Source organism: Pavona decussata, unplaced genomic scaffold (assembly GCF_977016875.1).
Source record: "Pavona decussata unplaced genomic scaffold, jaPavDecu1.1 SCAFFOLD_125, whole genome shotgun sequence".
Lineage (NCBI taxonomy): Eukaryota > Metazoa > Cnidaria > Anthozoa > Scleractinia > Agariciidae > Pavona > Pavona decussata.
This window is the reverse complement of record NW_028145539.1, coordinates 589114-608877: the sequence shown is the minus strand read 5'-3', so window position 1 is coordinate 608877 and position 19764 is coordinate 589114. Positions and strand designations below refer to the sequence as shown.

The window sequence follows — 19764 nt, the reverse complement described above, 5'->3', positions numbered from 1 at the left end:
ACATCGGCCGACATGTGTGTTTACCTCCGTGTATCGTCAACTATGAATTGCGCGTGACATTGCGTGGCGTGTGCGTTACTTGCGCACTAAAGATGCGCATAAACAATTAGCGCGAACGTCCTTAAATGGAGGTCCATGGAAGATCGTAGCGATGTATGGCTGGCTACGAAGTTCATCGTCATGGTGGAGAACTTCCAAGAGTCCAGAGCAAATGTGAGTCGTCTGATGAGTGATGTGGACAAGCCTATCATCGCCAATTAACGGAGTTAAACATGGTGGTTGTATGGCGGGAGTCTGCCTTAAAGAGGCTTGGAGTGGGTCTTTTTAAATCAATATCTCGTATGGAAGGCTTGCTTCAATTTCCCCCATACTGCACCACCTTTTTTTCTTACTATGATCAATTTTTATGTTTTCGTTGGTATCTAAGCAACCACTGTTACCATAGCAACGATGACGCAAAGCACTTAATTTTAAATACCGTCTAGTAAATCTAGTCAGACATTTTACAACGAAACTTTCAGGATTTGAACAACTCTACCTAGACAACTCAAGTAAATACAGAATTATTGTTCTTGCTGATTTTAGTTAGATTTTCTGAGACCAAGTTACAGCCTTTTTTTCTAACACCTTAAACTTGCTCAAATATCTAACGGCTCATATTTGAAAAGAAAAATCTCTAAGGGCATTTTGAAATATTTCGATTTATGCAAATTACGAGCTTTTCGACTTATTTTTGCTTTATTTTCGCCGTTTAGAACACCAATAACTTCAAATCACAGCCACCTAAGACGCTAAATGCGCCCTTTGAATGTTTTGCTATGATAAAACACCTTTGGACAGAAATGAGAAGATATAAGTTTTATTTTCTTGCGATCAAAAAAAAAAAGCTTCAATAACTAAAATCAGTCCGAGAAAAGTGATTCTTTGAGTAGTTTATATCTTGAAAGTTTCGTTGTGAAGTGGTTGTGAAGCATGAGGGAAATCGTAGCAAGCCTCTCACGTTTTAAAGAAACCTGAATGTTTAGGTCTTGTAGGGAAAAAGGGAGAAATTCTAGTAAACCGTTGCCTACTTCTGACTAAATACTATATTTTTAGTTGTAAGTACAAGGATCTATCTATATTAGAATACACTTATAAGATTAAAGGCAATCTAGAAGTCGAAAAACAAATTTCAATTTCAACAGGAATGCAGAACGTCTTTGAACAGAAGTGGCACAAAATACTTCAGTCACTGTGACTTCCTGAGAGACTTGATATTACTATATTTTGAAATAAATGAAATTTTCTTCGCTGCTCTGTTTAAGGCGCTCCGTTGGCAACAGCTCAAGCTTCAGCTAAGCCACCTTGTTCCCCAGGACTGTCAGACAATACTCTACACAAGTTTAACAGCACTAATGGTCTATTATCACTTCACGTTACCCTGCCATCCTCACCCGTGACGTCATACTCATCACCAGCTCAATCGTCAAGTGGTTCACCTGTGACATCTCCCGTAGGTTCACCACCTTTTCCTCTAAGATCTTGTGCTGGGAATATAAACTGGGCATTTAGACCGCATGGTCGTGCTGTGACTGTTTATGAGTGGCTAAGAAGGTTACGATTACACAAGTACTCTGAGGTGTTTAAAGGGAAGACCTTTGATGAGGTGAGAACCAACTCAGCTGACAAATTTGAGTAATGTTTGCGTTGTTGTTAATAGCCTTCCTCTATTATAGGTAATTTCTCAGTCCCTGTAATGTTCAATTGCAGCTCATTTTAGCGCAGTGAGCTGTATTGTTGGGAGGAATAGTTCGAGAGGAGAGAACAAGGGATAAAGGATCAGGTGATCTTTTCACTGATCAGGACAATTTTGTAGGCTTGCATTTAGCAATTCTTTCAAGTTGTTTCGTCATAACGGTAAATATTTTAGAAGATAGAACTCAAAGGTCAGTTAGCATGATATATGTTTGCTAAACAGGGGAAAAAATGAACATTTAACAGTAAATTGTGTAAGATGACTTTCGACACACCTTAATTCCATGAAAAGAAAAACGTATTTTTCCGCTCTATGTTCTTATATCTCCTAGAATATCTACACGTATTTTAGTTTATGTTCTGTTATAATCTGCCCCGCTTTCACTCTACCTCATAATCTATAACGTTCTACGGTATGTACAATACTGTGACTGTTATGGAATACTTTCTTTGCAAAGTGGGCTAACTGTAAAGATGGAAATGTGGAAGAATTCCGTAATCGAATCACCCAAACATTTTAAAACTGTTTATATTAAAAGCATTCCTCGTCCGCTGTGTTTGCACCCCTTTCCCCCTTTTTTAAGAACCCTGTGTATAATAGCGGTAAGGGTGGATACGACCAAAACGAACACACCTAAGCTAGGACCTCATTGTTTTGTCCACTTTTTATTTACAATCAGAATGGTCTATGTAAATGCACAGTTTAATTTATGTTAAAGTACAGTTAGCAACACGAACAGCGGCTTGTGGCATGCCATCTTGCGACGGTGTGTAACTACTTGTAACGTCTTTAGAATGATGTGTTATTCAGTCATTGGTATAGGCATACTTCAAAAACAAAAATCCGGGTTCTCTCAACAGAAGTCAAACCTATGACCTTCCGACTACTTGTTCGGGTGCTCTACCATTACGTAAACTCTAGATTCATGTGGGTTTAAATGTTGATTAATTGGCATATGCGCAATAGTATATACTATCACATTTATTAGTTCCATTTTCATTTTCACTGATGAATGGATAGTAGTCCTCCTTACGAAATATCAGCGCCCAAAGAAATACCCATTTCAACTGAACACAACTTTTGTGAATGGCGCTACACATTGTTTAACATATTTTGATTCCATTGCGCGTATGCCGGCTTCAAATTTGTGCCAGAGTGAACAGTCAGCATTTGTGTTTGATGCTGATTTGTTTTCAGTCAATTCCTGGTTTACATGTATTGAGTTGGGGCTAAGGCATTGTTTTCATTTTGTTTCTCAGATGCTAAAGCTTTCAGATGAAGACTTCCAAAAACTTGGCTTGACAACAGGAGCGAGAAGAAAACTTAGAGTTAACCTAGAACTTCTTCGGTACGTGAGTGAAATTATAGTATTATAGTACTGTATTGTTATGTGTATTTTAAAGTGCTAAGTGAAACCATGAAACTCCTTAGGAGCGTTAGGTAATGGGAGACCCGGCGGGAATTGAACCCATGATGGTCCATTCTACTGACTGAGCTACCAGGCCAGACGGGAGCAAGTCGTGGGTGATAATGGTGGTAATTGTGGCAAATGTGAACGTGAAACCATGCCTTAATTATAAAGGGATCCTTTGCAGCTGAAAAATTGCAAATGCCAAATAACTTTGTCAATTGAAACCAAGGAGGATAAAGGGGTAGAAGCAGGAGTTCTTCTCATACAAATCCGTCGAATGTCTCCTGTACAGCGACTTACCAAGTTGAAGTATGAGGTGTGAATGTATGCTCTTGCTAATGGTATCTACGGTTTCCCTCCATCTGACTCATTCTTGGCTAGAATAGATGGATTTTTTTTTAATATGTTATAGCCTGGAAACGAGCGAGGAAAGTTGATAACGAGAGCCTGGGTGAAATTCTTGGAATCAAAACGAAGTAATATTTGGGCGGCTCTTTTCGCGGCTTCCATTCGGCTGTCGTACATGTTGTCGTACATGTAGTCGTTAGCTGAAAGTGTTGATCCTCGTTGCTTGGAGAAAGCAGTTTGCAAAAGTGTTTGCATTAATTGTGAACAAGTGTGAACTGAGTTAAAATTCCATGACTGTAAGATTTTGTGGGCGACGTCTTACATTATTGGCCGATAAGTCGAACAAGCAAGAAAACAGTAGGCCTAGCCAAAAAAAAAAAAAAACAATGGAGCTGCATTCAGTTAGGAATGCTTTTTGTCATTGAGGCTGTTTATTTTGGTTTTGTTCAGAACCAGTGGCTGCTTCACATCCAGTGGTTTAATAATAGTGGACTCTTCTCCATCAGACCTAAATGCTGTTCACTCCAGAGGCATTGTAATGTCTTCTGTTCACTCTCCTCTTTGCTACAGTTCAGACAGTGAGTTCCTGCGTAGCGTGAGTGATAGTGACAGTGCAAGTGACTGTGGTAGCGATATGTTGTCTGAATCAGGATGCACTCAGGTTTGTGAGGTTAACAGTAAATTATTTTTAAAGGCACATGATCAAACGTTGAATGCTTCAAGTCATCCCATCTTACACTGTAGGTAGCCTCTAAAACAATCTTTTGTTTTCCACGTGTATACAATAAAAGAAATTTCATTTTAATTGCTACTGGGACGAAAATTGAAAAATTTTTAACGCGATTTTTGCGCTTCAAGGTAATCTTTAGACCTTATACTACAAGAAAAAAATACAATTCAGACCAACCTGACAAAAGTATACCCTTAAAAGGCTGTCTGAAAGTACGTAAAATGCTCAAAATTACTCAAAACAGCACCTACTTCAGTGGACAAATTTTGTGCTGCGGCTTCCCTCTCGTGATGTCATCTTATCATCTTGGCGGCATCGAAAAGCGAGAAAAAGCGGTAGAAATACTCAAGTTACCGAATATGGCTCTGATTTCAGTTCTAATGCGAGTAGTATTTTTGAAGACAATGGGGATGATTCTCAGTGAAGTGAAGGGATGACATGATGTCACAACTCACTCAGCCCAACTCTCTGTGCATGTGGTTCGCCGAATTTTTGAATTGAGTAATGGCGGCAATAACATAAATAACAATTGCTGCAGGGGGGCGACACAACAACAGTGTAACTTCATGAAAACAGAACATCTTAGCTTCTGTCTGAACTCAGATTACTAGCTACACATTAACAAACAATGTTCCTAGTCTTGTAGTCACTCATTTCACACACGGCTGTAATGAAATGATTTGGCCTATTACTCAACTTCACATTTGCTGTGTTTTTAGACAGGTTTTTCTAGCAGTATACACCCAAGGAAGATTCCAGTTTTAAGTAGTTGTCGAGTGTCTTGTTACAACTGTGGCAGTCTTGGGCATGTTGGTGGACAGTGTATGGCTCCAAACGTGGACAAAAGGACAAGTTATGGTACGAAAACGCAACACTTTATGGAGTATCACTGCGCTGTGTATATCACTATTAACTAAAATTTCTAGAAGCTTTAATATCCCTAATCTGTTCATCTTGGAGAGTGAAAGATTGGGACGGCTGCAGCTGTCGGGGGTTTTTACAGTTCAATTCTTGGCAGACAGCCGTATTTGACACTGAGATAGCCGTACCATATTAGTTGGTCGTTGCAGAGACCCGTAAATTCAGCAAATGTTAATTCTATTTGATGAGATCTTGCTCAATGTATTAAAGCATCTGCTATCAGAAAGCTGATGGTTTGTTTAGACAATTAGAAAGGGCGCAACCGTATATCAAAACGAATGTACTTTCTTCACAGAAGGCTAGGTTAATTTCGATAAACCACAGGACAGAAACAAGCAACAAAAGAACTTCATTGTCATAAAGGAGGTTTTCACCTTCGCTGTCTGTTCACAGAGCTGAGCACTCAAACCCCCAGTCATGTAATTCCTTAAAAACATCCTTAAAAACTGCCTTCCCATTTTTGAATAGTGTAAGGTATAATGACTATACAACAATTAAATGTACTCAGATTCTTGTTTGTTAATAGGGTACCATTTCAAATGTGATGGTCAACTGGAGTGTTGATGAAACAGGGAATACTTGAGGAATGGTGATCACGATCAGTGAAGGCCGGCAGTTTTTGGGCAGTCACCAGCTGACGGTTCAGTTGCAAACAAGTTAAGCACCTTATATGGTGAAACGTTTAGCATATCGAGTAATATTAAGTTTTGTACCAGGCCTTTCTCGTGGTCACGGTTGAAGCTGGGCCCTGTACAAGCCTCCACAATTGCTAGCTAGTTTCTGTTCAACCAGCGAGCATTCCTATCACTTCAATAATAGATTAAAGTAAAGTGGATTAAGCCAGGACCTATTGCTGGCTATTGACTTATTTCGTTTTGGTTGCAATTGTTTTCCTCCTCTGGAGAATGCAAGCGATACCAAACTCACCCTGCTAATATTATTGTAAAGTTTTCGAAAGAGCAGCTTGTTTACACTGCTGTACCGATACGCTATGGTATTAAACAGAGATATGTAGTGTTTTTAACAACTTCAAGTTAGCGGGTAACTGTAATGATGGGAGAGGACATTTTTAGACAATGTAAATAAATTGGTAATTTAATAATTTATTATTGTGTACAGTAAAGTAACAGAATGACATCATTACCGAAATTCTATATACATGTATATAGAAAACCATTCAATTAATATATTGTGATTATAATAGTAGGTTATTGTACTTTTCAAAAGTAGGTCATATATTTTCCAATAAAAAAAGGTCACCTTTATTCAACTGATCATTGTCTTGGTGTGTGCATTTTTCCCGACCACGACCGGCTGTTTAGTTTTTAAAAGTTTTTATAAGTTTCAAATTTTTACTGTATTTAGATCAGATTCAAAATAGTTTTAACAGTAAAGTAGAACTTCAGGTGGCCCAATAAGTGGCCCGTACAACCAGAGATTACTGCTCCATAGCATTAAGCAACGAGGGTTATTGTTATCCCAGTATTTAGCATATCACTGGATACTCATTGGTAAAGAGAGAGAATGTGGGGTGGTTTCTTGTCTGAGGAAACAACACGACACCTCGCTGTGAGACGTGGTTTTGGTCTGGAGATTAATTGACAAGTGTGACCATGCAAAGAAACACTGCCTCGTTGGTCCTATTTATGTTCATAATATGCTGTTCAGGATGGTCGAATGCTTGAGTCCGCGGTGAATAGAGTGATGTCATAAATTGTGACCATTCAAATGAAAGCGTTTTAGTCGTAATTTCCTTTAGTGTTGTTTCAATTGTCCAAAATTTGGAGGCTTTGTCCGTTTCAAACTACGGTAGCCTCGAGAGTGAATGATGACGGACTTCGTAGTCAAGAATTTGGTCACTTGGGAATCGGATTGAGCATAAGGGTCAGCTACTCCAAAATAGGCTTTCCGCATGAACCTTTTCTGCAATTTTTATTCTCTCTCAGATATACAAACAAAAAGTTTTAGTCCGACTCTTGCCCTCACATTACTGCGCCTTTCAATAACATGCGGACTCTGAGGTTCAACATTCAACCAACTGTTACGCTCTTCACAAACGTCAGTCACCGCAGCGGACCTCAACGGGGTCAAAAGGTCATGTTCGTGCGCTGTGATTGGCGGATTTCGATCCACTTTGTCGATTTTTTTTTATTGTCGCCGTAATTATGATTAACGGCAGTAAAACACGCAAATCGTTGCTTGAGGTTGAAGTTCAGTTGAGAAGCGCAGTAAAGCAAGATCTTCCTTCGCCTACGTGCTGGCGTTTCTAATAACATACCTTATTATAGGAAATTAACAATGCACGTTGACAACGCGAAGAAAATTTACGTTACACTAAGTTAACGCGAATTTTTCAAAAGTTAGGTTTACATGCATTAAATTAAAGCGAATTTTTCGATAAGCATCTTGCTTTATTTACTGCGATTTTCATAATTCTGCAAACTCGCACTTTACGTTTCTGAATGCCAAACTGCGTTTTGGCTTCCGTCAATAAAACCTTCCAAGACAAGTGCACGGATGTTTCTAAGTTTTTTTTAAAGCCGAAAATTTGGTTTTGAAGCGAAACTAGACCCTATCAATTCGAAATATAGTGACCCTGAAGAGCCAATAGAGGAGTCATGAACTAATAAGGTTTTGTAATGAAATAAAAGTGCTTTAAAATAACAATGTTGTAAAATAGCGTGCATTAAATTTACATCGACTTTTTTAACTAAGATACATTAAATTAACGCGAATTTTGTAAAATCGCGTTAATAAAGTGCATTGTTAATTTCCTATAATAAGGTATATATAGGGAGTTTAAGCAAAGACGTTCGTGAGCCACGGAAGGAAACCGGAAGTCGAAAGTTTCCGTTTTTGGCGTGGTTTTGCTCCTTACCACGGACAGGAAAGGCTCTTGTTGATTATTATGGCTTGGCGCAATTACAAACGCGATGGCGTGAAAACGCTCCAAAAGGGAAAAATTCAAGTTCCGGTTGCCGTCCGTGGCTCAAAAACGTCTGTGCTTAAGCTCCCTAATAAATTGTCGACGCCACGTCATCATTACCTACGTACATGATTAAAGAACACACTTTTGGCAGGAGATGGAGATTTTTCTGTATATGAGCTTGCAAAACATCATGGAAAAACGAGTAGTGAATCGAAAAGAAATCATTGGCTTTAATTTTCTCAGTCCTCTAAGACCAAACATGCCTTGTTATTTGCTATTTGTTTTTTATTCCTGTTATTAAAACTAAAATAAGTTTCCCTGTGGATGGATTGGTGATCCAAACATCAAACACCAGGATGCTGGAATCCCAAAATCATCTGCAAACAACAAGAAAATAAATTATTTTCCACTTCATACTATCCATATGAGTAGTAAATAATTTGGTAGTTAATAATTGATGAAAAAAACCCACAAACAAACAAACAAACAAACAAACAAAAAAAGGGTCACGATAAAAAAGTTTTCATCGAGGCCATAGCCAGACTTTCAGGAGAGGCGAAGCAACTATTGTGACCAGCGGAGGCGCTTTAACGGCATGATCCCACAAAAAATGATTCCACAAAAACATTTTGAAATCTAGAAGCTCTGAAATGCAATTTTTAGTACTTTTTCATTGATATTTCTTCTCGTTCAAGTGTAAAATGGTAGCCTTTTCATTGGTCAACATTATTTATACTGTCTCGCTTCTAAGTCGTGTGATAATATCACACTTCCTTGCTGCTCGCTCAGTTGCCACGGTCCAGTGGTGTGGTGGTGGAGCATTCAGATATAGTCTAGACGCAGGGCTCTATAAACTTAAACACGTTTAAACGCAGGGCTCTATAATAAGGAGTCACTGAAATCCTCCAATTCATAGTAAGCCGGCCCCCTATAAATGTACACAAGAGGCTAAATTGGTAGGAAGACGGAGGGGAAAAACGGCAACATGGAGTAGGCCACATGCAGGCCTTCCACCAGAACTTATGTTGACTTGACAGTACCGGGTTTGGATGTCTCCGAACTCGCCCTTCAAACTTATTTATGTTCTGAATTCCAGCCGCATGATGACACGTTTAATTTTGAACAAATTGCCCTCTGGAATCTTTGTATTTTTGCCTAAATTTGCTTACCTTAATGAGGGGTAAACTTTTAAGACGCAATGGGATATTTGCGCAATATTTGGGAATTATTTTTCAACTTACAATTTTTTCAAAATTTTAGGGTTAAAACTTACATAGGCAAGTGCCTCGTCTTGCCTCGTGCTAGCTTAGCTACGGCCTTGACAATCTTCTAGTTTGTAGGTTTACAGGTTTTTTTGGAGAACTACAGGCTTTTAGTGCGTAAACTTGCCGAGTTTTCTGCAGCTTCGTCGGGGTTTTTGTTAGATTTGCAAGGTTGTGCAGTGTAGGTTTCCAAATGACCTGCAAGCTAAATGGTTTTTGTAAGGGTTCGTCGTTTTTCTGTATGTTTCAGGGTTTTTCTACAGGTCTGAAGGTTATTGTGTATTGTCTTAGATTTTCCAGTTTTAACTCGTGAATGCCCGCATGCGCAATGAACGAGTTATCGTAATAAGGGGAAATGTCACTCGGTTGTTCCATCGGTCACCTGGCCCCAGTTTTTCAAAGAGTGGATAACTTTATCCATTGGATAAGTCACTATCCAGCGGAGCAAATGTTCTCCAACTAATGCTTTTGGCAAGTTTTCCACACAATCCCACACTCAAATTTGACATATGCTTCTACTCTATTCACAAATTATAAGACTATCGGGAAAATCTTGCACACATTTTATCTGCTGGATAGCGAACTATCCAGTGGATAAAATTATCCGCCCTTTGAACAACTGGGGCCTGGACTGTAAACTTTATATTAATTTAATCGGAATTTCATCAAAATCATAAATTATTCATTAGTCTACGTAAAGTGTATCATCAGCCGCCATTACGGGACCAACGACGAAAAATCAACGTAACGAATAACTTATTCTTAAAAAAAACAAACACCTAGTACAGGTGTTGTCTGCCTAATCCTTCCAAGAAATTCCTTTTACGAAATCCCACAGTGCGATAAATCTCATTAGGTGTCAAACGTAATCGATAAGATCAGGACGTAAATACTGAATTTACATACAGCCTAACAAAACGCTTCCAGCGTTTTTATCTCCGGTCGCAAAATGTAAACGTTCAGTTGACTTTAAAGATCCAAGGCAATTCCGTAAGTAAAAGGCTAGGAAACTAAAATTCTGCAATAAATTTCATTCGGGGTCCAGTGTGAGCGATAAAATCGATTCACCGGGCAAACGTAAACACTAAAAATTTGCTTACGCATAGTGACAACCACTGAGAGTCTGCTGAGTACCGCAACACTTGACGCATTTCTATGTTTACGTTCACTTGGATAAAGCCATAATACGATCCGGAGTGACCTGTTTTACCACCAAGCAGTGCCCCTACATGATTGCTAACCAAGAGCCATAATCAGGGATGGAATCCCTGATTATGGCTCCTGTTGCTAACCTAAAGTAAAGTTCTTTCAGTATTGTGTGGTTTACAGACAATATTTTTTCTTTTGTCCCTGTTGGGCTCAGAAAATAAAATGCAACTTGTATCTATGCGTATGACCAGTAAAACCAGTAAAGGCGTATGTACTTACTTGTTTTTCCCAAAAACGTGTCCTCCACCTAAAAGTAGAATAACATATTTGACTGAAAAGCCCAACACTGTTCCAGTCAATGCATATCCATGTAAGAAAACCAGAGGGAGGGTTTAGGGTGTTGCAACCCAACTACAAGAAGTTGAAACTACGGCAAAAATATTATTTCGCATTTAGTACAATTTTTTAAGTGTAGCATGTCCCTGTTCACCATTAAGACTCACGCCACTGACACCCCCCACTCCCCGTCCTCCCTTTTATAAATCCTTGCATGTGGCCCTTGATTCAGGGCCTGGTGAATGAATTCAAACAAATCTGGGATCCCGGATCCACTGTCACACTATAAAGGGACTACAAGGTTACATCTTTTTAGATGTTGCTGCGAACATACCTCTTTTCTGGAAACCAATTTGAGCCAATCATTAACATACAGGAAGAGGTTTACAGCATCAGACATGTTATCGCCCTCAGAACAAAATGCAAGTAAGACAGCTAGAGGAATGTCCTCTCTGCAACTAAAGACATCATCAGTATCACCATTGGGACTAATCCTCTTCGAATTAGTTTGAAATTATAAAGATTCCCTTCACATGAAGGGACTTGTCCTCAGGACTAATACTAATAGAAGGGCTAGTCCTACAAAAAAACGTTCCAAATCTGCAGCATGGCACACAATCAGAACAGATGCTTTATAACTGTAAGATTACTTTCTGATTTAGTATTCACCACATCACGGTAATAATGCATCCAAGTGCCATAGTAATTCAGATAGATCAATGCCCCTGATTACAAAACTGTTTAGGATTAGTACGGTATCTGGAAAACCCGAATAGCGAATACAGTTCACAATTATCCCGGGAAATCGTGCGAACATCGCCTGATACTCCCGGGGGGGGGGGGTACTCCCTTATATAAGGTATATAGGTATGTGCCGCCCCAAAGGGTATGGTTTTTGGGCCGTTTTGGTCTGAAAACGGGTATAGATTTTGACAATTACGGTCTGAAATCGGGTCGGGTTTTTGGGGCCGGAACATTTACGAAAGCTTACAAACATATTTTTCTTCTCAGTACGTAACTGGAACGACTAACTGATAGCGAGAAAAAGGAATAGATAAACTATGTCATTCCAGCTTACTTTTACTCCTTCCGTCAACTTCCGTTCGGCACTGATGCATAATTATCAGGTCTGAAAATGGGTATGAATTTTAGAGGTCAGGTCTGAAAACGGGTGTGGAAAATGGCATGTTTAGGTCTGAAATAGGGTCGGGATTTGAAGACCCGGGCGGCACACCCCCACCAAGAATTCCGAGGAGTACCCCCCCCCCCGGGCTGATACTAAACCGACGAGACGAGGCCGAAGGCCGAGTAGGCCATAAATTGTAGGCCTATAATTGTTTTACTATTCAACACATTGACAACAAAGTACAGTTTTAGTGCGAGCTGGAGACAATCTATATTTTGCTATTTTTCTGCCCGACACACGAAATTACGTATATCGGCAAGATATCTGTTGACTACGGACGACGAACATTCAGTGCGCCATGACCATATTTGGGCAGTGTTACAATGTGTTGAATAATAAAGTTCAGAATAGTCGGGGAATAGTGACGGATGGTGGCGAATGTTGACGGCGAGTCGCAGTAGTTTCTGGTATGTCTTTTTCCTGCAAGAGCAGGCCAGTAATCATTGACGATTTATATTTTACACCATTTCAGTGGGTCAGGAGTATGGGACGAGAAAATATGAGTCCCTTCCCCACATTGCAGCCACTATTTCACAAGCTTTGCTTTCGGCTCTGGAAATATAGTCAAATCAGGGACCAGCCTCACGGAAGGCCTCTTTCTACACACTGTCATAAACGTTTCTCCGCTCACGTTTATTTTTTAAACATTTATAAGTGTTTGCGCTTTGTTTGGCTACCAAGCGAAAAGGATAAAAAAGATTAAAAAATATCCACTCCATCGACCAGCTTCTACGGTTTCTACAGCATGATGAAGACTGAACTTTGTTCATGAAACGTGCAATATTTTCAGCTTCGGCGATGTGACTAGGGGAACTGAAGAATACCGTATTTATTACATCTTATTTCGTAGTGCTACAATTACTAAATTGTGAGATTATTTGCTGTTTGGGTTTTCCAAACGGTTATTGGTTATCACTGCCAACACCTCGACTCAGTAGAAAGAATACATAATCCCTTGCAGGTTATATGAATTCAGTGACCAGCTGTTTTTATTGCTTTTCTAAAAGCACCAAACATTCTCTGTTTATTACTGTAAATTACGTATTTTATGAAGTGAATATACTTCAAATAAACCATTTTATTATCATTAGAATTTGAATTAAATAGAAAAGGTATTTTCTGAATTATAGAAATCAATAGTTGACACTAATGACAACAGCATATTAAAGTAATAAGCCTCACCATGCTTCATAAAGTTTCTTTGTAAATCCTCCACCAGGAAGAAAGAACTCTTTATCTTCCAAAGGTTCTAGCACGTAAATACATTGCATTACATTACGGTGATTTCTTTTACTACTGCGCATGCGTTCTGTGCATCTCTGGATAGTCTGAAAACCTCTGATTTCTTGAGGATGGTGCCGACTAATTCAAAGGCATTTTACGTGGTATATGACGATGCGGGCAAAGTAGATCTTAGCAAGGGCTATTGAAATCTATAAAGGAAGTTAGGCGTAACCACGCATTTTTGAGAGTTGATTTCAGCTTCAATTTGGAAAAAATCCGATACGTTTATATGTATTTTACAGCAGAATTATTGTTGCCTAATTATCTCTGAAAAAATGTGTGGTTACCTCGAATTTTCCTTTTGGATTCCAATAGCCATTGCTAAGATCTGCTTTTCTACATAGTCATAGATTTCGCAGACGCCATTCTTAAGACAGAAAAACAAAGCAATGTGATTTGACGTCATTTGCTATCGAGCATCCGGAAAAACCAACTAGCCAACAACGATAGTTACGAATAGTCGGCAATGTTGTTAATATTAGGTGAATACTCGCGAATAGTGACGAACAGTTGACGAAGAGTGGCGAATATTGCCAAAGAGTTGCAGTACTAAATTCCCAGTACTTCACTATTGAGGATTTCCGGCAAGACTGACATAATTATAACATTTTTTGCCTTAAAATCAAAATTGCTCCATTAATAAGCCCTATTTCAGCACAGAGACATGTTTGTGCCTCAGTCTATCACATAATCTCAATAAACAGTGATAACTCACCTTTGGTCAAATAAGAAAACTTAGGCTTTCTTTCCAATGCTTTCCAGGACAATATTTCATCAAACAGCGGGATTAGATTGCTTGCTGATCGTGTGACAAGGTATCTCAAGGGAGAACTAAAATATAAAGCATATTTATTAATGTTCTCTACAAACAAGAACTATACTTTATTAAGAATGATTCATTGAGGAAGTTTTATGTCTGAAATAAATTTGATCAACAACTTTGCACTTTAAGTTAGGCTTGGTCCTTGCAATAATAAACAATAAAGAAAACAAAAACAAAAGCAAATTATGCTGTCTAAATTCTTAGGTAATTAATTCAGACTCTGAGTAATAACGTTAAACATTGAAACCAAATTTACATGATGTTTCTCATGTTCAAACTTTCTAAAGACTGCTTAATATATAATGGAGACGAAACATTAATTGTTGGGTAAAATGACTATTGAAAGCTACAATTTAGTTTCTTTATATTTTAATTCTTAAATTAAAATATGATATTATTGTAAATTATTATATTATACCATGTTTTGTGTAGTAATTAGAGTAGAATAGGAACTTTTTTTAGCATAGAAAAGCCAATTCATTTTTGGAATGCTAATAAACCTTTATCATTATTATTATTATTATTATTATTATTATTATTATTATTATTATTATTATTATTATCATTATTATTAATTGCCATAAATGATACAACACAATGGCTGTTATCAAATGGACTAACCCTAACTTAGGTAGAAACATTATTATATACAAGGCTTGCTACACATCACTTGTTAAACTTTGTACCATGCAATCTGTGAGTCAACTCTCTCAGTGGCACTGATGCTGGAAAGAAGGACAACTTGTTTGAAGTTACAACTCTTGATCCATGTAACAAGCTTTCTGCAGTATTCATTCTGGGAACCCTGCAATAAATGTTTTAGATACTACCAGTATAATATCCGTCATGAATTGTTCAGCTCAAACCACCTGGGGCTGGATTCACGAAGCCCTCCTAAGTTAAGATGTATCCTAAGTATTGTTTTCTTGACAATAGACTATTGTTAGTCCAACAATAGACTATTGTTAGTCCAACAATAGCCTGTTGCTAGTCCAACAATAGACTATTGTTAGTCAAACAGACTAGACTATTGCTAGTCCAACAATAGACTATTGCTAGTCCAACAATAGACTATTGCCAGTCCAACAATAGACTATTGTTAGTCAAACAGACTAGACTATTGCCAGTCCAACAATAGACTATTGTTAGTCCAACAATAGACTATTGCCAGTCCAACAATAGACTATTGTTAGTCCAACAATAGACTACTGTTAGTCAAACAGACTAGACTATTGCCAGTCCAACAAAAGACTATTGTTAGTCCAACAATAGACTATTGTTAGTCCAACAGTAGACTATTGTTAGTCCAACAATAGACTATTGCTAGTCCAACAATAGACTATTGTTAGTCAAACAGACTAGACTATTGCTAGTCCAACAATAGACTATTGTTAGTCCAACAATAGCCTGTTGCTAGTCCAACAATAAACTTTTGTTAGTCGAACAATAGGCTATTGCTAGTCCAACAGTAGACCATTGTTAGTCCAACAATAGACTATTGCTAGTCCAACAATAGCGTATTGCTAGTCCAAAAATAGACTATTGTTAAGAGACAATACATTGGATATAGGCTATTGTTAGTCCAACAATAGACTATGGTTAGTCCAACAATAGCCTGTTGCTAGTCCAACAATAGACTATTGTTAGTCCAACAATAGACTATTGCTAGTCCAACAATAGACTATTGCTAGTCCAACAATAGACTATTGTTAGTCCATCAATAGACTATGGTTAGTCCAACAATAGCCTGTTGCTAGTCCAACAATAGACTATTGTTAGTCCAACAATAGACTATTGCTAGTCCAACAATAGACTATTGCTAGTCCAACAATAGACTATTGTTAGTCAAACAGACTAGACTATTGCTAGTCCTAGTCCTAAATCTTAAAGTGCCTATGAAGTAAAAAATGATTATGTTATGCCTATTTGAAAGACCTTTCAAAGACATCAAGAATGGCGTTTTGAACATCTTCTGTCATTCCAGAGATACTCAAGTTTTTGTTTAAAAATTGATGATGTCACAAATAGTCTGAGGACAAAGATAAATCACAAAATCAAGAATATACCTAAAAATATTGGAGTGATGCTGCTCAAACTTGGCACCAGTAATGCATGCTGGAAGAAACAAAATGATGCCCATTTTGACATAATTTGCCATGGCATTACTAAAATGGTTCCAGTCCCTCTTTGTTATGAACCAACTATCTCCATTTTCAACCAGATAAGGAGAGGCAGACAGTCCTGCTTGAAATGCACATTAGTGCAGATATTGCCCTACGTTGGGAGTAAAGGATGTCTGATTTAGACAAAAAAAAAAAGGTAACGTGTCTTATCTAAGTTATGTTTGAGCAACATCACTCCAATCTTTCCCAAGATATTCTTGATTTTGTGATTTATCTTTGTACTGAGACTATTTGTGATGTCATCAGTTTTAAATAAAGTCTTGAAAAGTGTTGTAAAGTGTTAACAAAAACTTGAATATCTCTGGAACAAGAGAAGATATTAAAAAAGAAAATGCCATTCTTGTTCTCATTTAAAGGCCTTTCAAATAGGAATAACTTTGTTCTACCATTAGACACTAACTTAGCTTGATGACTGATCACAAATAGTACCAACTGGATTAGTTTCAGTTCTTGCAACTTTTACAATTGTGTTTTAATGCTACAACTTTAATTAGTAACTTACCATCCTGACAGTCTACAACTTTTTGATAAAATAATATAATCTAATTCCTACAACAACAATGTAGATATATGGTAATAACAACAAGAATGATGATGATGATGATGAAGAGGAGTCCTAAAAAATAGCCAACTTCACGATGTAGATATCGACTTTGATGAATTTGAGGACAGACATGAACAGGATGGTCCTAGCTTGTATATTAGAGCAGGTTGCTGCCAACATTCCTTCCAGGAACAGATTGATTAGGGTAGAAGAATGTTTGAGAGTGAAGAAAAGGACCTTGCTTTTTACACTGAGGGTACTACAAAGTCAATTTAATATCTGAGTGAAGATTAGGGCTGTGCAACGCTAATGAGGAACAAGAAAGTCTGTAGGCAAATCTCTACATAAAGCATTACATGTAGGTAGCACAATTACCAAATACAAATTGTAGATCAGCATAATAATGAATAAAAAACAATCCATTTGAAACTTTTGCAGGAGAAATTGGATCTGCCTGACATGCAAACAAGTGCTATGAACATGCATCAAAATTTTTTGGGTACATCTCAAAGACTTCTGTGGGTTTTCACAAATTGAACTGACCTGAGGCATGTTATTGAGCATCATAAGCCTGTTGCAACACTGTTGTTGAATAAACAGCACCGAGAGTGTGGCATAAAAAAAAACATCTGGATTTAAAGAGAAATTGCCCATCTTGGTCATTTATGACACCCTTAGTCCTTAGTTAGCAAATAGGAGTAACTGTAAGATTGGACTGAATTACTATTGAAATTAGCAATGCTCAGAACTGCAAGGATCCTGCAAACATTCTTGAGGTCTGCAGAGGATAAAGGGTGAAAATAATTAATATAGCGCACAATCAATTGAGTCATGATCACTCAGACCAGCAGGGAGCTGGAAAAATTGAAGAATTTTAATTTTATAGTACTATTTACACCACCGTCATCATCATCATCATCATCATTATCAGTATTATCAGTAATGTGACTGGTTCATGCTCATTAGCTGCTAACATGCAGAAAGGAGTCAATAAACTAGCTATGTTATTATTTGTCTGATTTGGGCTTATCGGAGGTGTTTCCTCCCTCCCATTTTTTCATTTGTGTGTCTAGACGTTGGCTAGAAAGTTTCTAAATATGTAATTATAACTATTTACAATAAGTAATTCAAAATATCCCACAGTAGTATATATTAATCTCCACAAAAACCTATAAAAAAACTAAAGGTTTATTTTCTCAGGCAATGTAAACATTGTTGGAATTAATAACCATATTTACCTTTACAAGTGGAGCTCTTTGTTGCACCACAACTATGTTATGATCATCATTTTTGTACACTGCCAAAGAACAAAAAACATTTGTGGATAAATGCTTAAGATTGTACACCATATAATTGTATTCTGATCACAACTAGCTGTGGTAAGCTGTAAAATTGAATGCACACTCAAAGGACACCTGATTAGAATGATCATAATTTTTAATAGACAGACAGACAGACAGACAGACAGAAAGACTGTCAGACACCTTTAGTTGGTTATAAAGCTCAGGGTAGTCCCTTGAGGGGCTTAAAAGCACCCTGCTATCAATAGGAGTAATAATGACTGCTTGGAACTGGTTTCCACAGAATTTGCCATTTTGTGCCAGACATTTTAACAAAGACGGGATTGTTAAGAACTGCAACAATGTAGTTCTGTATTTCAGTAAACAATGTAACAACTTTATCAAATTGTAGGCATTATACCATCATGTGTTTATACATGTATTACGCTCAGGAATATTTGTACTAACCTCATTTTTTGCTACAAACCCCCAAGCAACCATTGCATTTCAATTATTGAAATGCAATGGTCACACGGGGGTATGACCACTACCTTATGATATGCATCTGCACTGTAGCCATATCATCTGGGCAGTGATAAAACCTAACATATGTCATTTAGGCTGATTTGTAAGAGCTGTCCATAGCTGACACTGCCCAGGTGACACATATGAGGTGCTGACCATACTGCATGCAGAGATGTACAGTGTGACCATGCATTCAGATGGCTAATTTTCACATTTAATTGCCATCACTCACATATCCCAGTTAATTTTGGTTATGCACATTTCAATATGCATTGCCGGGACCGTTCTACAGTTAATCATCCTTGACACAGCTACCAAAATTGAGCTGGTATGGAGCTGGTGATGCTCACTGCAGCACTGTGTAGTGTACTGACCATTGCATTATTAACATGGCTTATTTTTTTCCCTGATTCATGTTCTGTGTCTGGTGATCATCCTGGATGACTGTTACTGCACGTTTAAAGTTCAGTCTTTCTTGTGTGCTAAAAAATCCGAACAAGAATGCATTTGCATCCAAATTTAATTATTGATAATCATTTTTCTTATGTGAATTTACTTTAAAATATAACAAAATTCTCAGGAAATTTATGTCATTCGTGAATTTGATTAAGTTCCTCTCTTGCATGGGGAATTTGTACAGGATGGTACGTCAAGGTTTTCCCTTGAAAATTTAAAGACAATGAGAATAAAATTGTAACAGTCTTTAATTATTTATTTTCTAATTTATAATCTTGTAATTTTGAATGTTTGCTGCATGGCTACAAATAACAAATGGTTGTTGTCATTCTTGTTTTTATAATAACAACAATAAAACTCAACATTTACAGGGCCTCTGGAGGTCCCCCAATGTAACATTTAGTGATACTTACAACTGCAAGGTTGATGAAAATCATTGCCAATAAATTTCGTTGTAAACTTAAGTGGTCACTAACAACAGTCGTCAGAGCCTGCAGTAGGATATAAACTTCTGTGTGTTCTGAGTGTGTCTGTGTTTGTATGTATTGTGCAGTTTTCCTTGATCACTTTCTCACTATCTTTATTTTTGAATGTTTAATTTTCTTTATTGTAATTATGATGTAGGAGAAACTATGTACTGTTAATTCTGCATTTTACAGGGA

At 37.7% G+C, this 19764-nt stretch overlaps 2 protein-coding genes across 6 annotated transcripts in view; one reads left to right on the top strand and one right to left on the bottom strand.

Moving 5' to 3' along the window:
- LOC146469276 (uncharacterized) overlaps positions 1-6415 on the top strand; it is a 42231-nt gene extending 35816 nt beyond the window's left edge. The window contains exons 8-12 of one of the 4 annotated variants that reach the window (XR_014867261.1): positions 1305-1645; positions 2995-3083; positions 4065-4155; positions 4948-5082; positions 5672-6415. Coding sequence is in view for 2 of the 4 variants with exons in the window: in XM_085123535.1 (XP_084979661.1) it covers positions 1305-1645; positions 2995-3083; positions 3945-4155; positions 4944-5082; positions 5672-5709 (818 nt within the window). In the remaining 2 variants the exon portion in view is untranslated. Of the gene's footprint in view, positions 1-1304; positions 1646-2994; positions 3084-3944; positions 4156-4943; positions 5083-5671 lie in introns of all 4 variants that reach the window. The other 3 variants (XR_014867260.1, XM_085123536.1, XM_085123535.1) reach the window with 3 other exon arrangements.
- A 645-nt stretch (positions 6416-7060) lies between these two features.
- The window catches only part of LOC146469275 (proteasome assembly chaperone 2-like), a 17084-nt gene continuing 4380 nt past the window's right edge, over positions 7061-19764 (bottom strand). Inside the window, exons 3-9 of one of the 2 annotated variants that reach the window (XM_085123550.1) lie at positions 18080-18138; positions 14801-14919; positions 14007-14122; positions 13190-13256; positions 11156-11279; positions 10761-10792; positions 7061-8451 (exon numbers count right to left, since the gene is read on the bottom strand). In XM_085123550.1, coding sequence (XP_084979676.1) covers positions 8448-8451; positions 10761-10792; positions 11156-11279; positions 13190-13256; positions 14007-14122; positions 14801-14919; positions 18080-18138 — 521 coding nt within the window. In that variant the 3' untranslated portion in view covers positions 7061-8447. The remainder of the gene's footprint in view (positions 8452-10760; positions 10793-11155; positions 11280-13189; positions 13257-14006; positions 14123-14800; positions 14920-18079; positions 18139-19764) is intronic. The other variant, XM_085123549.1, reaches the window with a different exon arrangement.